This window comes from Stigmatopora nigra, chromosome 8 (genome assembly GCF_051989575.1).
Source record: "Stigmatopora nigra isolate UIUO_SnigA chromosome 8, RoL_Snig_1.1, whole genome shotgun sequence".
Lineage (NCBI taxonomy): Eukaryota > Metazoa > Chordata > Actinopteri > Syngnathiformes > Syngnathidae > Stigmatopora > Stigmatopora nigra.
In genome coordinates this window covers 8882777-8899371 of record NC_135515.1, presented here as the reverse complement: position 1 = coordinate 8899371, position 16595 = coordinate 8882777, and the positions used below count along the sequence as shown (strand labels likewise).

The window sequence follows — 16595 nt, the reverse complement described above, 5'->3', positions numbered from 1 at the left end:
TCATTCCTTGAACTAATTAACAAACATTAACAGGTTATGGAAATCTTGGAGGTGGTGGAGGATATCAACCACAGCCAGGTAAGGACCACTTTATTTTGTCCCATGCTCCTCCTTCTGCCTTATCAATCTTTAACCAACCACCTGCTAGTCTATAAACTATTTGAATTTGATTAGGTTGTAGAAAGAGAAATGTGTTGTTCCATTTTTCACGATACGTATACGTACATTTTGCATATCAAGAAAATGCGTATGCTATTGCTTTTTGCAAACTCTTTAGGACACATATGTACACATTATAACATAGTCATGGTAGAAAGCTAAAAATACTCTTTAATATTCACCAGGTCTTTACTTATTCCTTTTTTTACAGGGATCCATTAATTAGAATATTTTTATTCTGAATAGCTCAAATCTAATCATCTATTTCTTCCTAACTCTTCACAGGTGGATATGTCCCGGCCCCTCTGACTCCTCAACAAGGTACCTTATTTTATTCTCCAATTCATCTCTTGACAAACATCAGATTATTTGAATGAAAGAGAAGGTCAATTCTGTGCGTGTGCATGGTCATCAGTGCAGATGGCTTGACACACGCAGTGTGAATGCATGATAATCTGCATTTTCCTGAACATTGGGGATTATTCCTGGTGGGATTATTTCAAGGAGAGCGTGTCTGCTTCCTTAGTTCGGTTATAGGGGGATGTTTTACATTGTTGGACTTGCGAGCATCTGCAACCAACCATATTCTCCTCCTCTGATTTTGAATCTTTTTCATGATAGCACCAATTTATACTTTGTCAATTATTTTCAGTCAATCTTGCAATTATCTATTTCATCCTCACAATTGTCACGGGGGTGCTGAAGCCTATGCCGGCCACTGTGGGCAATTGTCTACCTCGGTTTCAATTTATCAAGTTGGGGTGACCAAATTGATAAACAAAATATCACTTCACATTGTTTCTTTTCAAATCTGCCAGCGTGCATTTTATAGCAATGTGGCAGACATCTTGACCTGCACAACCATGTAGTATGCGATGCTGTAATTGCCCTGATCTGGCGAAACATAAAAGGAAACAATTGACTCTTGAATCAAATATACACTGCAATCATTGTTTATTGATTTTTTTCCCCCCGTATGTTTGTTTCATGCAGCCAAAGCAGCCAAGTACATTGGGAATCCATTGCAAGGCTTTCTGGGTGGCGCAGGTGGAGGAGGTGCCTACCAAGGTAATTTATCTGCATTAAAACTGGTTTTGAATTTATAATATGTGGCAACCGTAGAATTGATTGGATATTACTTTATTCTCATTTGCAATAATTATAATAATGACTGAAATATATTGTCAAGATTCTGTTAATCTGCTTGTTCATTCATTTTCTAAGGCGCTCATCCCTTTCAATGCTAATATGTGGCTCATTCCATTTTCATTGTTTTTTACAGGTGGTGCCGCAGCAGCATGCCAGGGCAAATACTGTGGCAGGAGGAAGTAGATCCTCCTGAGTTGTGATATGGCCTGAAAAAAATCCATGGTGCTACTGCATGAACTAGAATGTACATTTTAGAACACAACTATTCAACGTTGTTTTTTCCTTACTTGATTCCAACGTCTGCTTCCATGCAAACCCACCGACCAAGAGTTTAGTATTTTTCTCATGTGACATTTATTACCCACAGTGCCTTTATTCATTGCTGTGTGAATTGGTTTCAATGAATATTGAAATATAAATATATGTACCAGCCCATACTGTTCATTTCTACATTCACAAATGTTTTCTTTATGTTCTGTAAACATATGGTTACACAGGGAAAGACTGCTTAAGTTGGTTGCCTGCCAATGTGACCGACCTCGAACTAGACGCTGAAGTACATGATTTCCAATCTTAAAACAAGAGAAACTGAAATTCTGCAGCCCACCACCTCTCTGACCCGTGAGGAGGCTGCTCAATGCGGTCAAAACACTGCATCGTCTTGGGCCCTCCTTCCTCTCGCTGCTATTTTTAGCTGCGTTGGGTAAAAAGTAGTGGGAAACAGGATTTCTGCCAGACCATCTGTTCTCAACTTTTTTGCTGATTCTATTTGCCTAAGCGCCTCCAATTTCGACAAATGCTTTTTTAAAAAGATGGGTCTGTTGTCTCTTTTAGTACTTTATTCCTCCCATATATTTCTGAACAGTTTGCATTTTTGCGCGTTTGCTTTCTGATGCTTTTTACCTCGGGCATCGGATGTTATCTACATTTATGTCGTTGGATCCTTCAATTTTCTAAATGTGTGAACATGCACTAGAACCTAGCCTTCAATTTATTCAAATAGATTCATGAATTGTAGTACAGATAACACTTTTATTTAATGGGTGCATCCAAACTTCATTGTTCATTTACTTGAGCTATTTTTGCAGGAAAACAATGAGGGAAATGTTGGCTGATCAAAGGTTCATGGGTGCTGTTGTCAGCTGACCCCCTTTTTTCTGTAATTGTGTACTGTATTTTGTACTAATGAGAAGGTTGCTGGCATTGGTTCTTCCACTCTGAGCTGTGTGAGAACTGTCGTTGAGCCTCAATAGGTCAGACAAATGCCGTGGGATACACTTCATCTTTATTTAAAACTATTTCTATAAGGAGGAACATTGTGGTTTTGCACTTTTTTGTATGTATTTCCACAGACATGCACAGTCTCACATGACTTGATATAGCCTGCCTTTGTATTTGCTCTAATGAATAACAAAATAAAATGTGTCTAAAAATCGTCTCAACTGTTTAAATATTATATAAATGGAGATTTTAAGCGTATATTTAACCAAGGCTAATATATATAATTAAGCGCACAAGATAACTAGAAAGTTTCAATGTCGGCATGTTTTCAGCTGTCACACCTACTTCCTGCCCACTAGCTCCTGACCAATGAAGGGAGGCTTTTACCACCCCCAGCCAATTAGCGTTGACTTGTGGCTGGCAGAGCCCTGTCATTGGACAGCTGCTTTAATGAAGGATGCCCCGCAGAAGCGCATGGTTGAAGCGCGCTGCAGAAGCGCATGGTTGAAGCGCGCGACAGAAAGCCGAGACATCCGCCTGCACGATTCCGGCGACTGAGGGTGATTGCTTATCGGTTTTTAAGTCGATCAGTGGCTCCCTATCGGAGATTGAATACGGTTGATGCTGTTCTGCTGCACCTGGAAGGACGAACGCATGGGAGAGGAGGAAGGTAAAATAGAAATAAATTAAAAATGAGGGCAGTTGGGGAATGGGTCACCCGAGTACTGCGCCCGGGTGGCACGTACTCTCACATTGTTTGTGGGCAAGATAAAATGACAGCTCGCGACCATCTCCTATGTATAGTTTTCTTTTCTGAATATATGTGTGTTTAACTACAAAAAGTACCAGGCTGGTCGTCCAGATGGTTGTCTAAATGAGGCCATGTTGCCTCCTTCGTCATGCTTGCGTGCAAGTCTTCATCTCCAAGTCATGCACACTCTTCATTCCATTTGTTTATTGCTGAGGGTAAGCAATAATAAACAATATTGCAATGCATGCGTTTTTTCCATACTAATCCCGATGTATACCGCATTATTAGCCTTGCACGCACAATCAGATAGGTGATGATAATATGCATCTATCTGTCCATCCTATCTTGATGCTTTCAAATATATATAGTTTGCATACAGTATTTATTATATACTGTATTTCAGAATTCTGATAATTACATATATCACATTGATATTGCATGAAATTTGCCAACTTTGGCACGTCACATCAGAGTGAAGAAGTTTATGCATATTTTTGATTGTCGATGTTTTTTGGTTTTTGTTTTAGCCACTAAGAGGTCAAACTGTGATTCGAGATATTGTCATTCTGCATTACTCAAAAGCACTAGACCATGAAGCCATGTATGACTTTTGTGTCAGACTGCAGGATTGTCTTTTCTTGTTGAAGCAGGGCAACCCCAGACCACCACAGTGCCACAATCATGACAGTTTAATCCGCTACTCACAAGCAGACTATACAGTCCTTGTTAACAGCCTACTTCCCTACAGTACCTAATATTTGTACTTTCTCATTAAGGGTATTCATTCAACCCCTGAAAGTATTGTAGTATTGTAATAGTCCGTTTTATTCGCAGAGAGCACGTTGTCTAGAAAAATAATAAGTCATTGTCCTTGAATGAGGGGACTTATGTAGGATGTCATTGGTCTGCAAAAAAAAAAAAAAACATATCTGAGTCATGATGCTTGGCTGTATTGTGTAATTGTCTGCCTTTAATCTTGCTCTGTTTCTTTTAGTGGCCATTACAGACACCGTAGTTTGCAATAATGAGAAAGTTAAGTGCTGAATAATAAAGAGACAAGGTTATAAATTTGAATTAAAGAAGAGTAGAGAGACATTAGTGGCCATCAAAGAAAGACCAAATGCCTTTCTTGTCAATCAGATCAATAAAAGTACTGTATTATCTTATTTGATGAACCCAGCTAACATGAATGTTTTTGGGGATGTGGGAGTACCAGGCCAAAAGTCCCGCAAACCCAGGAAGAAAACACGAGAATGTCGGAGCACAGCATTGAACCATCGATCTCTACACTGTGAGCCGGGCTTGCTAACCACTTAACCACTGCTGTGATCTTTATTGCCGCCTGCTGGCTTTGTAATAGCATATAAAGCTTAGAAGTACCATCCTATCCATAACAAAGCAAAATATTGACTGATAATGATACAGTACTCTAACATATCTTACTCAGCCCTTCAAAGCATTTATGTCTTGGATGTAAAAGGGTGTGTGATGCGCTTTTAGATGGATTAACTTTAAAATGTGCTTATAATGTCTTTTTTCTCTTACTGCAGCCTTGCTTTAATGCAAAGCTGAATGTTTTCATAACACAACTGCGTGTGAAAACTTAACCAATGATGGAATAATAACACTTATGATTAACATTTTTAGAAGGATTTTGTTCACAGTATCATAATGTTCACAATGTGTTTATCTTTGTTGTTTGCTTTAATGTACCTCACTCTCGTTTTAGCTGGAGGAAATTTGCCCGTGTGTGTGGGATGTAAAGAAAGGATCTACGATGAACAGTATCTTCAGGCCCTCAATAATGACTGGCACACTGTCTGCTTCAGGTAAAGTGCATGTACAAAGCTTTATTGTCCATTCTTTGAGCTCAACTTTATATAACAAGTGTGCTAACTCAATATATCGGGTCTTTAGAGTGGTATGTGAAAGGACCACTACTTGAGTACAGTTCAGTTATATTTAACTTATAGATACAGTGGTACCTCTACTTACAAAATAAATTGGCTCCAGAACTTGTTTTGTAACTTGGATTTTATGTAAGGAGAGCAGCATTAAATAGTAAATGGAGCACATCTTAAGTAAATCAAAGTAGTAATACAAATATGGCACAGTATTGCTGTTCAAATTTTATTTTTCAAACGACTTTCCCTTCTCATTTCGTATCTATAGTAGGTCATCTGAGACTTGCAGAAAATTACCTTTCACTTTGTGGAAAACTCTTGCACACGTGTCATTAGTGATTTCCATCTGCACGGTGGTCTGAATACGTAACCTAAGGAGGGTATTGGACACGTTGCAGTGTGTGTAGGCCTCACTGGTGTCCATCTGTGTGTGGGTATGTGTGGCATCAGAATTGATACTCGTTAAAAGCGGTCTACACTTCATTGTGTTTGTTTTAAAGCAGGCTCATGTACCCTATTAATCCTGAAATGTTGTCGACTCTTTTATACTCATTTGACGTCTCATGTGTCGGGTTGGAGAATCTGAAAGTGGGGTCTGATAAATATCAACAAACTGAATAAATGAATAAGGGGAAAGCTATTGTTGCACTCAATGGGCAACAATATACAGCAATTAATCCAGGGTTACTAGACTTGGTGATTATTTTAAAAGACATTTTATTGTTTACGTTTGCAGGTGCATGAATTACCAAAGTGTTTTTAAAAAATGAATACAAATTTGTTGGGTATTTTAAAACACATCGTCATGGTAACAAATGCATTCTCGGAAATTGAGACAGAACTGCCCCCACAAATTGTGAATATGTCCTTTTAAAACAGTAATGAATGCCAAGCCTTGGGTTATTGATTAACCCCTAGATTAGACACAAGAATGTGTCTGGAACTTCATTAACCCATTTTTTTGAATAGAAGAGCTCAAATAAAGTATTAAAATGTGTGTGCCGAAAAGGCGTTATTGCCCATGACTAGTTTAAATAACTGATCATAACTATACTGTTTTAAAGTCAGGGGTAAAGAGGAATCCTTTGAGGAAGCTTTGTTTTTGCTAAAAATGTGTCAATGTGTAGTTTGTCCACTAGAGTGCACACTTACTCCGTATTTGAAACTGAAGAGGCAAGTTTTGGATGATAAAACATGACATGCCAAAAAATGGTGCATTCTGTCCGTATACCTCCATGAGATAGTTTGCCTGTCTTTCCAAAACGTATGACCCTATTCCACAAAAAACTCAAGTATTGATGGAGTTTATGGTTTGATTAATTTAAACCAGAATCTACACACAGTGTCAGCATGGAACCACATTATCAGGCATAGTAGTGTTAACATATTTCAAAAGGAGGACCTATAAAAATTAAATTATTGTAACATATTGAGCCTAGAACAAATTGTTTTCAGTATAAGAAATGTTTTGGTGGCAATGCAGTACTGCAATTGTTGTATTCTTCTTCCATTTGCTGATAGTGTGTGCTCCATGTTGTAGTGATAGTGCGGCCTCGTCAGTCCGCAGTAAAACTAAGTCAGCCTGACACTCTCGCCTTGACAGTCATCCCACAGGATTGCAAACACTTGTGCTGTACACTTTCGTCCTTTTGCTGTAGCTACCAGGTCAGTAGAGTGTGTCTTCTGATCAAATGATGTGATCTCTTCCCCAGAATTTAACACAGGAATATGTTTAGTCCTAGACACATTTCGGACAACATCCAAATATGTCCAAATGATGTTGCTGTGGTAACTGTACGGGTTGCCTTGACAGTAGAGAGCCGAAGGCGGCAGTGACTCAGCTGCTTCTGCTTGCTCACCAACTCTGCTTGGCAACACAAATTTGCAGTACATGAACAGAAATGGAATATAGGAAATGTCAACAAACAATTGGCTTTTTTAATGTAACTTACATATGAATTTTTTTGTTGGCTTTGAAAAATAAATAAAATAAATGTAGTTTATTAACGTGGCCCGGTGGTGCGGGTGGTTAGTGTGTTGGCCTCACAGCTCTGGGGTCCTGGGTTCAAATCCAAGTCATGGCAATTCATGTGGAGTTTGCATGTTCTCTCTGGGCCTGTGTTGGTTTCATCTGGGTACCCTAGTGAGGGTAAAGTGGCTCAGAAATTGAGTAATTTATTGATAATAGTTTGTTGGAGTTTGCCCAATGCTTAGTCTTCAGTAGACTATTTTTACCCTGGTGCATCCTGGTGAGACACTGTTTTCGGTCTATATCATCAAACTTTTTTGCTCCAAGATCGACTTTTCTAGGAGCCAACTTTGCACGACCCTTCTTTCCAGGCCACTAACAAAGCTGAGCTGTTATGTATGCGGATGCTGTATGTATACCTGATGCCAGCAGGACCCAACATAGTGTAGGCAGGTAGTAATCGTGCTTGGACTCACGGTGGCTCTCTTTGCCAGCTCAAGTAAACTTTACTACAAATTCAATCCTTGGATCAAATCTTACTGTTATGCGATCTATGAATAGTACCTTAGCGATCGACTGGTAGCTTGCGATGTATGTATTGAGAACCTCTGGTCTATAACATTGGTGCAGTTATCATTGTTTCAAATGATGCATAACCTGATCTAAAAGGTTCAAGGCCTAAAAGAGATTTTTTTTAAGGTGACAAATCAAAAAAAATGTTATTATTTTTCTACTCATAATTGAGCATGTAGTGTTCCTGACACAATAACCTATAAAAATAAGAAATTATACTTAAAATGCACATACAATTGCCCTGAATGGCCATTTCCAAGTCACAATTGCGCTACATTAAAATGTATGGGAGTGGTAAAACTACAAAATATATTTTATGGAATCACAATGATTTTCAATATACATAAACGTCATTTCAGTATAATTGTATTTGGCAGCACACACCTAACCATATGTGACTGTTGAGGTAAGCTGTGGTTTATTTCCAAAAGAGAAAACCCGCTTATGTCACATAACTAGTAAAAATAGACCATTTTGTCTTTGATATGTTACAAAGACAATGGTGAACTGTTTTACATTTTTTTTATATCCATGACCTAACCCTGACCACAAAAGGTCTTTAGAATAATAAAAAGAACACTGCAATTCAACACCTCATGGTTAAGTGCATTTTCCCTAAAGTCAAAAGTAAGACCTTGACTTTATTGAATTTGATCTTGAGGCTAATATGAAACACAGAAGGTCCTGACTGAGTACGGTTTTGGGTGTTAATTTTCGACCATTGTAGTTTTATGGAGATTTTTGGATCATTATTTTTTTTTCCTAATAGTAAAAGGAGTAAATGAGATTGCCTTAAATGTGTATTTCAATGGCTGAGTCTGTGATGTAACGTATTCACATGTGCTCCCAGTGGACAGATCAACACAGGAAGTCGTTGAGGCCAAAAGGCAGCTAGACTGTGGGAGGAAACGAAGGAAAGGGAGTAGTGAGTGTCATTGATGATAGGGACTACGAGGTTGTGGGGCTTGGAACACTTTGCCAGTTCAGCATCAGCACTACAGATATGAGCGTGGCTTTCAAGTGTCAGAATGACACCTCCAGTCTCGTGGGGGAAATGTCAACAAAGAATGAACACACCATGAGGCAGCTTCAGCACAGCAAGTAAGTTCAATGACCCGAAGGATAGTACATTAGGGTGACCTTTTTAAGACTTTGGGAAAGATGTGTTCTGACTGAACATTTGGTTCATCGTGGGACATCAGTTAAGTTTTAGATGAACTTTTTTCAACATAGATTTGATGGGGTTTTAATGTTTGAGTTATTTTGAAAGAAAAATAAAAGGATTTGTCCGTAAACCATTAGATAATATGACAAAAGTCCTACAAGGGTGATTTTTTTCAGGGTAAAGGGTGCAAGCACAAATGTAGATCTTTTGCTGTACTCCAAAAACTAATCAGTGGGGTGATGAAGTATTTGACTTTGTTGTTTTGCTTCTCTTTGTGTATTTATCTGCAAATCATTTTACCACTATGAGGGGCATGGTGAAAGAAGGGCCCAGTTTAATCTTTAAAATGATGGATTTTCATGTAGAAAACTTGAGTGGCTTTCTTTGTGAGGGATGTCGTTTTCTAAAATATGTATGTAAGATTTCATGTACATGGAAATCAGTTGAGAACATCTTATCATTTATAGTGATGACCTGGGAAGAGTTTAATTACATGTGCTTATGTTATGATAACACATTTTTTCAAATATTGTGCTATTACAGTACAAATTCACTAGACTATAGAACATGAGAGAAAGCCAGACAGTACAATGGAAGTCATTGTTTCTCTGGCAAGGTAAGTGACTTAAGTAAAATAGAAAAATCATTTATTAACTAATTGCTGTGCATCTTTTGCTTGTTTCCATTAGTGCTTTGCTATTAACTTGGCTTGATCCCAGGCTTTTTAGATTAACATTAACAACATAGAAAAGTATATTATTGATTTTCATTTTACAGTATTTCTGTAAGTTTGTTAAAACTGTATGTAGTCTTTTATTTATCATTCTGTTTTTTTAGTCTTTTTGCCCAAGTGGTCCCTCATTGTACTCTTACTCTACAGTTAATATACGTAATAATGTTGAGGATTCCTCTTGCTATTCATAATTTGTATTCATGCTTTTATCTGACACACTCTTCTCTAAATGTTGATGAGGGGACACTCTTCTGTCTATTCTGAATCCCACTCAACAAAAATAGCCTTCCCAGCGCTTTCTTTTGTTGGGGGAAACAAGTGTAAAGCTCGCATCACTCTCACAAAGCAAACTGCTGCCGTGCACAGCTTTTACTCGCAGCTTGCCCAGACTCCTGTTTACCGGCTCAGTCGGACCACTTATTTGACATTGACATCCCAGAGCATCTGTTCATCCCCCAATAACAACAGCAGTTCTCTTAAGTATGCACATCTTATTTTCTTCTGGTCTCAATTCTTCAAATGAAGTAGATGATATTGCCAAGGTCACAACAGTCCTAACCTTATTGGCTCTGGGATTTCCTGCTTTAAATCTGCCCAATAGAAAGTAGGTGGGGGGGTCAGTATGCTGAGGTAATGCCTTTTCTAAAAACAGAGGGGTGACATCATTGATGTGGCATTTCTGGTTGCCATGGCGAGAGGAGAAAAGATGGGGTACAAAAAGGGGTACAACGTTTTGGGATGGTTCTTTGGGACTGTGTGAGAGCTGAGTGACATTAAAACCTGAATTCATTTGGTAAAATGGCATCCCAGCGGGAGTATTATTGTCTGCGTTTAGGAATCCTGCTGGTATTTTCCTTCATGCAAATGTGAACGACGTTTTGGCACGGATGCTGTAATCCCCTCAATTTGCATGATCCTATGAGGGAGGAGCAAAATGTCTCCCCCAGGCAAAATGTGTGTGAGTGTGTATTTAGTTAGGATTCCATCTTTAGGAAGCAACTGTCACACAACATTTTTCTTTATCTGCAGCAGTTTTATCATTGTCAGTCAAATGATATGTAATGGCATAGGTCAAGTCATGCTGTGTTGTTTTCTCTTTTATCCTTGACATATTGGCATATTGGTCAGATGCGAGCAGCATTCTTGCATGCCTTGCAGAATGAGAAGTGATGGATGTCCCCATGAGCTTTACACAACATGATGGAAGCTTTAATAATTAATAAGCCGCTTCATTTTGTGTGTTTGTGTGTGTGTGTGTGTGTGTGTGTGTGTGTGTGTGTGTGTGTGTGTGTGTGTGTGTACCAAGGTTGATTTAGAGCAGCACAATCCAACCTTTGGTTGCAGATATCAGTATTTAAAAATAGAAAATCTAAAAATCATGGATCAATACCAAGTTTTTGAAAAAAATATATTTATGCTACGAGAGTGGAGGTAGCAATACACAATAGGGAGGTTAGGAAAGACTAGGGAATGACAGGCTAGGATGAGAGGCAAGCTGTGCTATTAATTTCCAGTAAGGAACCCATGTTAAGCCTAATCTTTTGCGAATTAGTGTGTTTTAATGTAATATTCACTGTGTCATTGAAGACATCTCAGGGCTCAATATGCATTGCGCTATTATAGTAAATATAACTGTTGCACTGTTGACTAAATAAAAAATGATAGGGTGGATGGATATAGATGTCTATGCTCATGAATGTTTAAATAAATGCATATTTTTTCCCATCTAACCATCATTCATATATATGACCAGGGACAGATAAATCATGTTCAGGTTTGTCCTTTGTCTGATGCTCCACATTATTACTAATAGGTTGTGCAGATGTTCCAAATTATATTACATCCTGAAAATGTCTAATAACATTACCTCATGGGGTCTAATAAATATGAATGATGGAATGGGCTGATAAACAGAAACATATGAAGGTCGTGTTTAACATCTTTTTAATCGTTATGATATAGTGGTTAGATGAGCCTAATATCAGTTATGGTTAGATTTGTCATTAAGATGTTCTATGTAACTGATTACAATTTATTTTGGTGATGGAGTAGTTGGTTGTTTTTGCAAAATAATCAGAAACATGATCTGCTACTGGATTTGTTGGGTTTCTTTTGTTTATGTGTTTTTATTACTTACTTCTCCACAGCCAAATTCCACTGTTGTCCAGTAAAAGCCTCAGTGGTCCACTAGATTGTATTTATGGTCTCAGACAGACAGAAAAGGGTACGAGACTTTGGCTTAAGCTATCGGAGTTTGACTTGGAAAAAGGGAATTTATTACTGGTCGGACACTTAAAGTTAATTCTATTGAGACATTCTTGCACAGGGAAGCTAGATTTTTAGATTTACAGACGGGACAGATTCTCTGCAATTGGCTGTTTGCAGGCTTCTGGAATGCTCCACTTGGGTGTTTCAAATCTGTTTTGAATCCCTTTCTATATTTCCATGATCATATATTGCAAGCTAGGATCCTTAGTTGTCATTCACGAGACTTGTGGCTCGCGTTCGACAAATCATCCAAGTCTTTAGGTTTTTTTTTACATTCTTGTGCAGGAGTGAGTGGTTTTTTGGGTGGTGGAGGGGGGTGATGCTGTGCGGGAATGGGGGTGTGCAAGCACACTAGTGCACATGCATGAAATCAAGTGTGCAAAGACAAGCTGAGTATTTCATGCTGTTAATCCTCTTACAGTTCATGCAACTGCAAATTCGGTCACGCAAAATCATTGTCAAATGGGCTCTTTTGGGTGCAAACATAAACTACTGGTAAAATGACTCCATTTATAGGCTATCATCAATATTCTACCACTCCCAGCTACATAAGTTTGCATCAAAATGACTGCAACTATATGTGCATACTGCAATGCTGTCAATTTATTTAAGCAAGGATTTGTAGGACGTGTGTTAGTATGTCAAGTGAAGTTTTAACTGGTACAGGGCGAGTACAGCAAAGTAATTCCCGTCTGGATGCTGCTGCCATCTCCTGAAAGCTTTGACCCACTTCCAAGTCTCCTCCCTCCCAAAAATGCTGCATACTGTAGCAGCCGTATGTGGTGTGAAGGACTAAATTCCGATGCTCAAGAGATGGGGTGTGTCTGCGATGAAGTGCCGGATGAATAAATTGTGTATCCGGGCACTGCAAGGTGAGTGCAATTCAGCAGGATTTTCAACAGAGACCACCTTGGCCAAAGTCAAAAGCAAGAAAATGCTGCACTTGCTAAATGTTTGAACACCTGCACTGGTTTACAGCTGTACAGATACAGGAAAGCAAGCTGGGGATTGCCAGTAAAAGGGGGAATGTGGCCGTGGTTTTTTGGAAATGGGAGTTTGGTGGGTCAAACAGCCGTTTGATGGGAAGGAAGTGAAGGAGACAGTCACTTAGTCACAGCTGCTAGACAGATTCAGACAGATTAGCAACAAAAACACAGTCTTTACATTTACGCACTAATGTATCATACAAAGTGGGGATTAGCACACTTAAGTTTTGGATGTAATGAATATTCTGATGCTGATCTGGGAGATGAAAGAGAGGAAATTTAGAACTGGAAATGAATGCTTAATTTTACTGAAATGTGAAATTAGACCCCTGTATTATTATTATGCATTCTAATGAACTTGTTATGCATATATATAGGGTGAGAATAAAAAAAACCCTTTATCAATACAATAAAAGCAAGTGATGGAGGAAACATATTTTTTTCAAAGTAAATGAATAATGGAATTTTGTTTTTAAAGTTCTGAGACAGCGTCTTCCTTTACAAATATTCTCAAAATATGCTGTTGAGATTCCTTGTTGAGTGCTGCAATATATCAGCTGGGAAACGATACATTTTATCCAGAATTGGTTACTGAAATGGGGAGTGGTTATTCGCATTTGCTCAAGGTTGCTGTCTTGCAGTGTAGTGGTCACTTGCACTTGTCTGCCAATACACACTTCAAAAAATGGTTTCTTTAATATCATACGAAGTCCATTCATTTGCTTTAGGCTCGTACTCATCTGAACTTGGAGTGTGTAAAAAAAATGTAACCAATGCAATACGAGTATGTTCAATCATCAGCAATTTTGATGTTAACCTATAATGTGAAATATCAATAGTAGCCAGGCCCATTCATAAAACAGCTAAATTGACATACAACAAAGCCAAAGACATTCTGCTCTGTCCCAACCACGTTTATTGTAGCAGATTTGCCAGGAAACTCATGTGCCTTTGCTGCTGTATTTAAGCTGCTTCTGTTCCAGTCGACCTCAGCTCAGCGGGTGCGACTGACTTAACATCTGGAATATAGTTGGGGTGCAAATTATTAACACAATGGCTCCGATTGACTTTCAGTACCAATAAAATCAACTGACGAGTTGCCATTTTTATTATTATTGAAAAATGCACTGGCACTGTGAGCAACAATTTTTTTGTGATCCTATTAGAATGCGTTCCATGTAGGAAACAACACATTACTAGTCCTATTCTCGCTCAACCAGACTGCGATAAGGGACGTATTGCTCTCTTGGAATTACCTAAAGTCAAAGGCGGATGTTTCAACAGTCCAAAAAACATGTTTTCACTTATCCAGAATTGATTGATTACTCAGTAAGGCCACTGCCAATGTGTTCACATAGCAGCTCGGTGATGTAAAACACCAATACCAGTGACCTAACTCTCCTGTTGAGGTCAGTCCCACAAAAGAATGAAACATTTGTTGACAATCAGCAAACCCGGAAGGATCTATTTAAATTACACTAACTGAACAACTCCAAACTATGTGGTCAAATTGACGGTATTTTCTTGATGTAACATTCTTTAATGTTGACAGTGAATGGACGATACTGCACTCCGGTCGTTATGATGTTGCAAATGACAGCATTGCTTTTGTCTTTGAAAAACAGATACTGCAGTCAAAGAAAAGCACAAAGGCCCAGTCATAGCTGTGCGTGATTTTTTTTATTTTTGTGATCTCATTTGCCCGTCAACCTCATTAGTAGTGTTTATGATAGTCTTTACATAGATTGTTCATTGGTGTTGTTTATCATAGTCTTTACAAATATCGGTCATTGTTATATGGGACTTAAGTAGGGTGCCTGTACAATATATAAGGTCTTCTTAAAATGTAAATCATAGTTGTGTTAGAAATAACTACGTATTTCATGTAAAATGTGAAGATCACGGCCATCGAAAGGATAGATTCATGTGGCTTTCACTCTGACAGTGTTGGACTCAGATGTTGAAAAATGACACAGAAAGGCAAGTTTAAACATATTAACTGGACAGCTATGAACATGTCATTGTTTAATTTAAATTCTTATCAGTAAAACAACTGAATATGTTCTTTGTTCAAAACAATGGGAGTGGAAATCTTAATTTGGATTATCTTTACGCAGAAGATTCATTTGTTGTTTTCGATACTTTTCTTTTAGATGCTGTGAGTGCAGCAACTCGCTGTCCCACTGTTATGAAAAAGATGGACGGCTCTTCTGCGAAAATGACTACTGGGCCAAGTTTGGGGAGCTCTGCCACGGCTGCAATGACCTTATCACCACTGGCCTCATTATGGTAAGAGGATTAACTCACTTAACGCTCATCTTTCCTTGACTCTGGGGTCTTGGTTTGTACGTATGGTTTGTTTGAAGCTGTACAATTTAGCTGGCTAAAGAGAAAACAAGTTTTCTTATCATCTCTGGACAATGAATACTATTTTAGTTTACTGGACTGAAAAATACAGGTGTCACCCTTGGTTTAGATTGGATAACTTTATTCATCTCCTATTCGGGACATTTTATTATCACAGTAGCAAGAGGGTGAAAATGCAGATACAGGAAAGGCATTTTAGACAGAAATAGATATGTAATATAGGCATATATAAATACATAAATAAATATTTCAGATAAAGTATGAAGTAAATACACACATGTATATATATATATATATATATATATATATATATATATATATATATATATATATATATATATATATATATATATATATATATATATATATATATATATATATATATATATATATATATATATATATATATATATATATATATATATGTATATATATACATATATACAGATTTGTTTATTTACATAGTATATATGAATTACATTTGTGTGTACGCATGGTCGTAAGTGTTTTCTTAGTAAATTGATGGTTGGAATACAGCTGGTTAGATTCATTGGACATGAAATATAGTACTTTCCTTGACACATTTCCTGAGTGTGTCCTCTGCTGTGCAATCTCAATAATGTAACATTGCAGAGTCTTAAGTCGATAAGGGGCCATCACTCGTCCTCTTGTGTCCTTCTCTGGGATATTGCTCTTCTTAAAATGCATTGACTGAGTAGAGTATCTAGGACGTGCATCCAAGAATATATGAGCCTTCACATGGAGTTTACTGAGGACTGAGTTCCTTTTATTTTCAGATTTTTGTTCCACTCAACTTCCAATAAGACCAATAAGAGTTATAAGACCTTACAAAGCATGCAATGTCAATACAAAATTGCATTTCTTATCTAATAATGAAAGTAACCTCATTCATATGATAATAACAAATTGAGCCACTCCACCAGTCATGACTTTGATCAGCAGAATTACAATGGATCGTCTTGTCCCATCTTTAGACAACTCCCATAATTTACAGCCGTAGACTGAGTAATAAAACCAAGTATATAATTGAGAGTGGCTCTTATTAGACTTTTTAATCAGGCTTTGGTTGTCTGGCAAATAAATCTGGCAGGGCCTGACTAACTTTGTCTGCGGACATATGGTTTTGATATATACTTATCATTCATTTGAGATAAAGGCATTTTCATTAAGAGTAATCTAATCTAATTGGCAACAAACAGCAATACAATGAGAAAATTTGCCCTCACCTAAGGCTAGAAAAAGCACTAACTCACTTGTCAGATACTACTTGTGTTTTTTTTACCTTTCCTGAGGGTGTATGTGTTGAACTGAAACTGTCACTTCACTAAT

The 16595-nt window shown here is 37.8% G+C and overlaps 2 protein-coding genes across 4 annotated transcripts in view; both read left to right on the top strand.

Moving 5' to 3' along the window:
* Nucleotides 1–2744, top strand: part of elna (elastin a) — a 30186-nt gene extending 27442 nt beyond the window's left edge. Inside the window, exons 52-55 of the mRNA XM_077722927.1 lie at nucleotides 34–78; nucleotides 445–480; nucleotides 1153–1227; nucleotides 1442–2744. Coding sequence (XP_077579053.1) covers nucleotides 34–78; nucleotides 445–480; nucleotides 1153–1227; nucleotides 1442–1491 — 206 coding nt within the window. The 3' untranslated portion in view covers nucleotides 1492–2744. The remainder of the gene's footprint in view (nucleotides 1–33; nucleotides 79–444; nucleotides 481–1152; nucleotides 1228–1441) is intronic.
* Nucleotides 2745–3038: 294 nt separating this feature from the next.
* The window catches only part of limk1a (LIM domain kinase 1a), a 28574-nt gene continuing 15017 nt past the window's right edge, over nucleotides 3039–16595 (top strand). Inside the window, exons 1-3 of one of the 3 annotated variants that reach the window (XM_077722958.1) lie at nucleotides 3039–3199; nucleotides 5010–5109; nucleotides 15032–15167. In XM_077722958.1, the coding sequence (XP_077579084.1) occupies nucleotides 3151–3199; nucleotides 5010–5109; nucleotides 15032–15167 (285 nt within the window). In that variant the 5' untranslated portion in view covers nucleotides 3039–3150. Of the gene's footprint in view, nucleotides 3200–5009; nucleotides 5110–8607; nucleotides 8828–14553; nucleotides 14859–15031; nucleotides 15168–16595 lie in introns of those variants that run through there. The other 2 variants (XM_077722959.1, XM_077722960.1) reach the window with 2 other exon arrangements.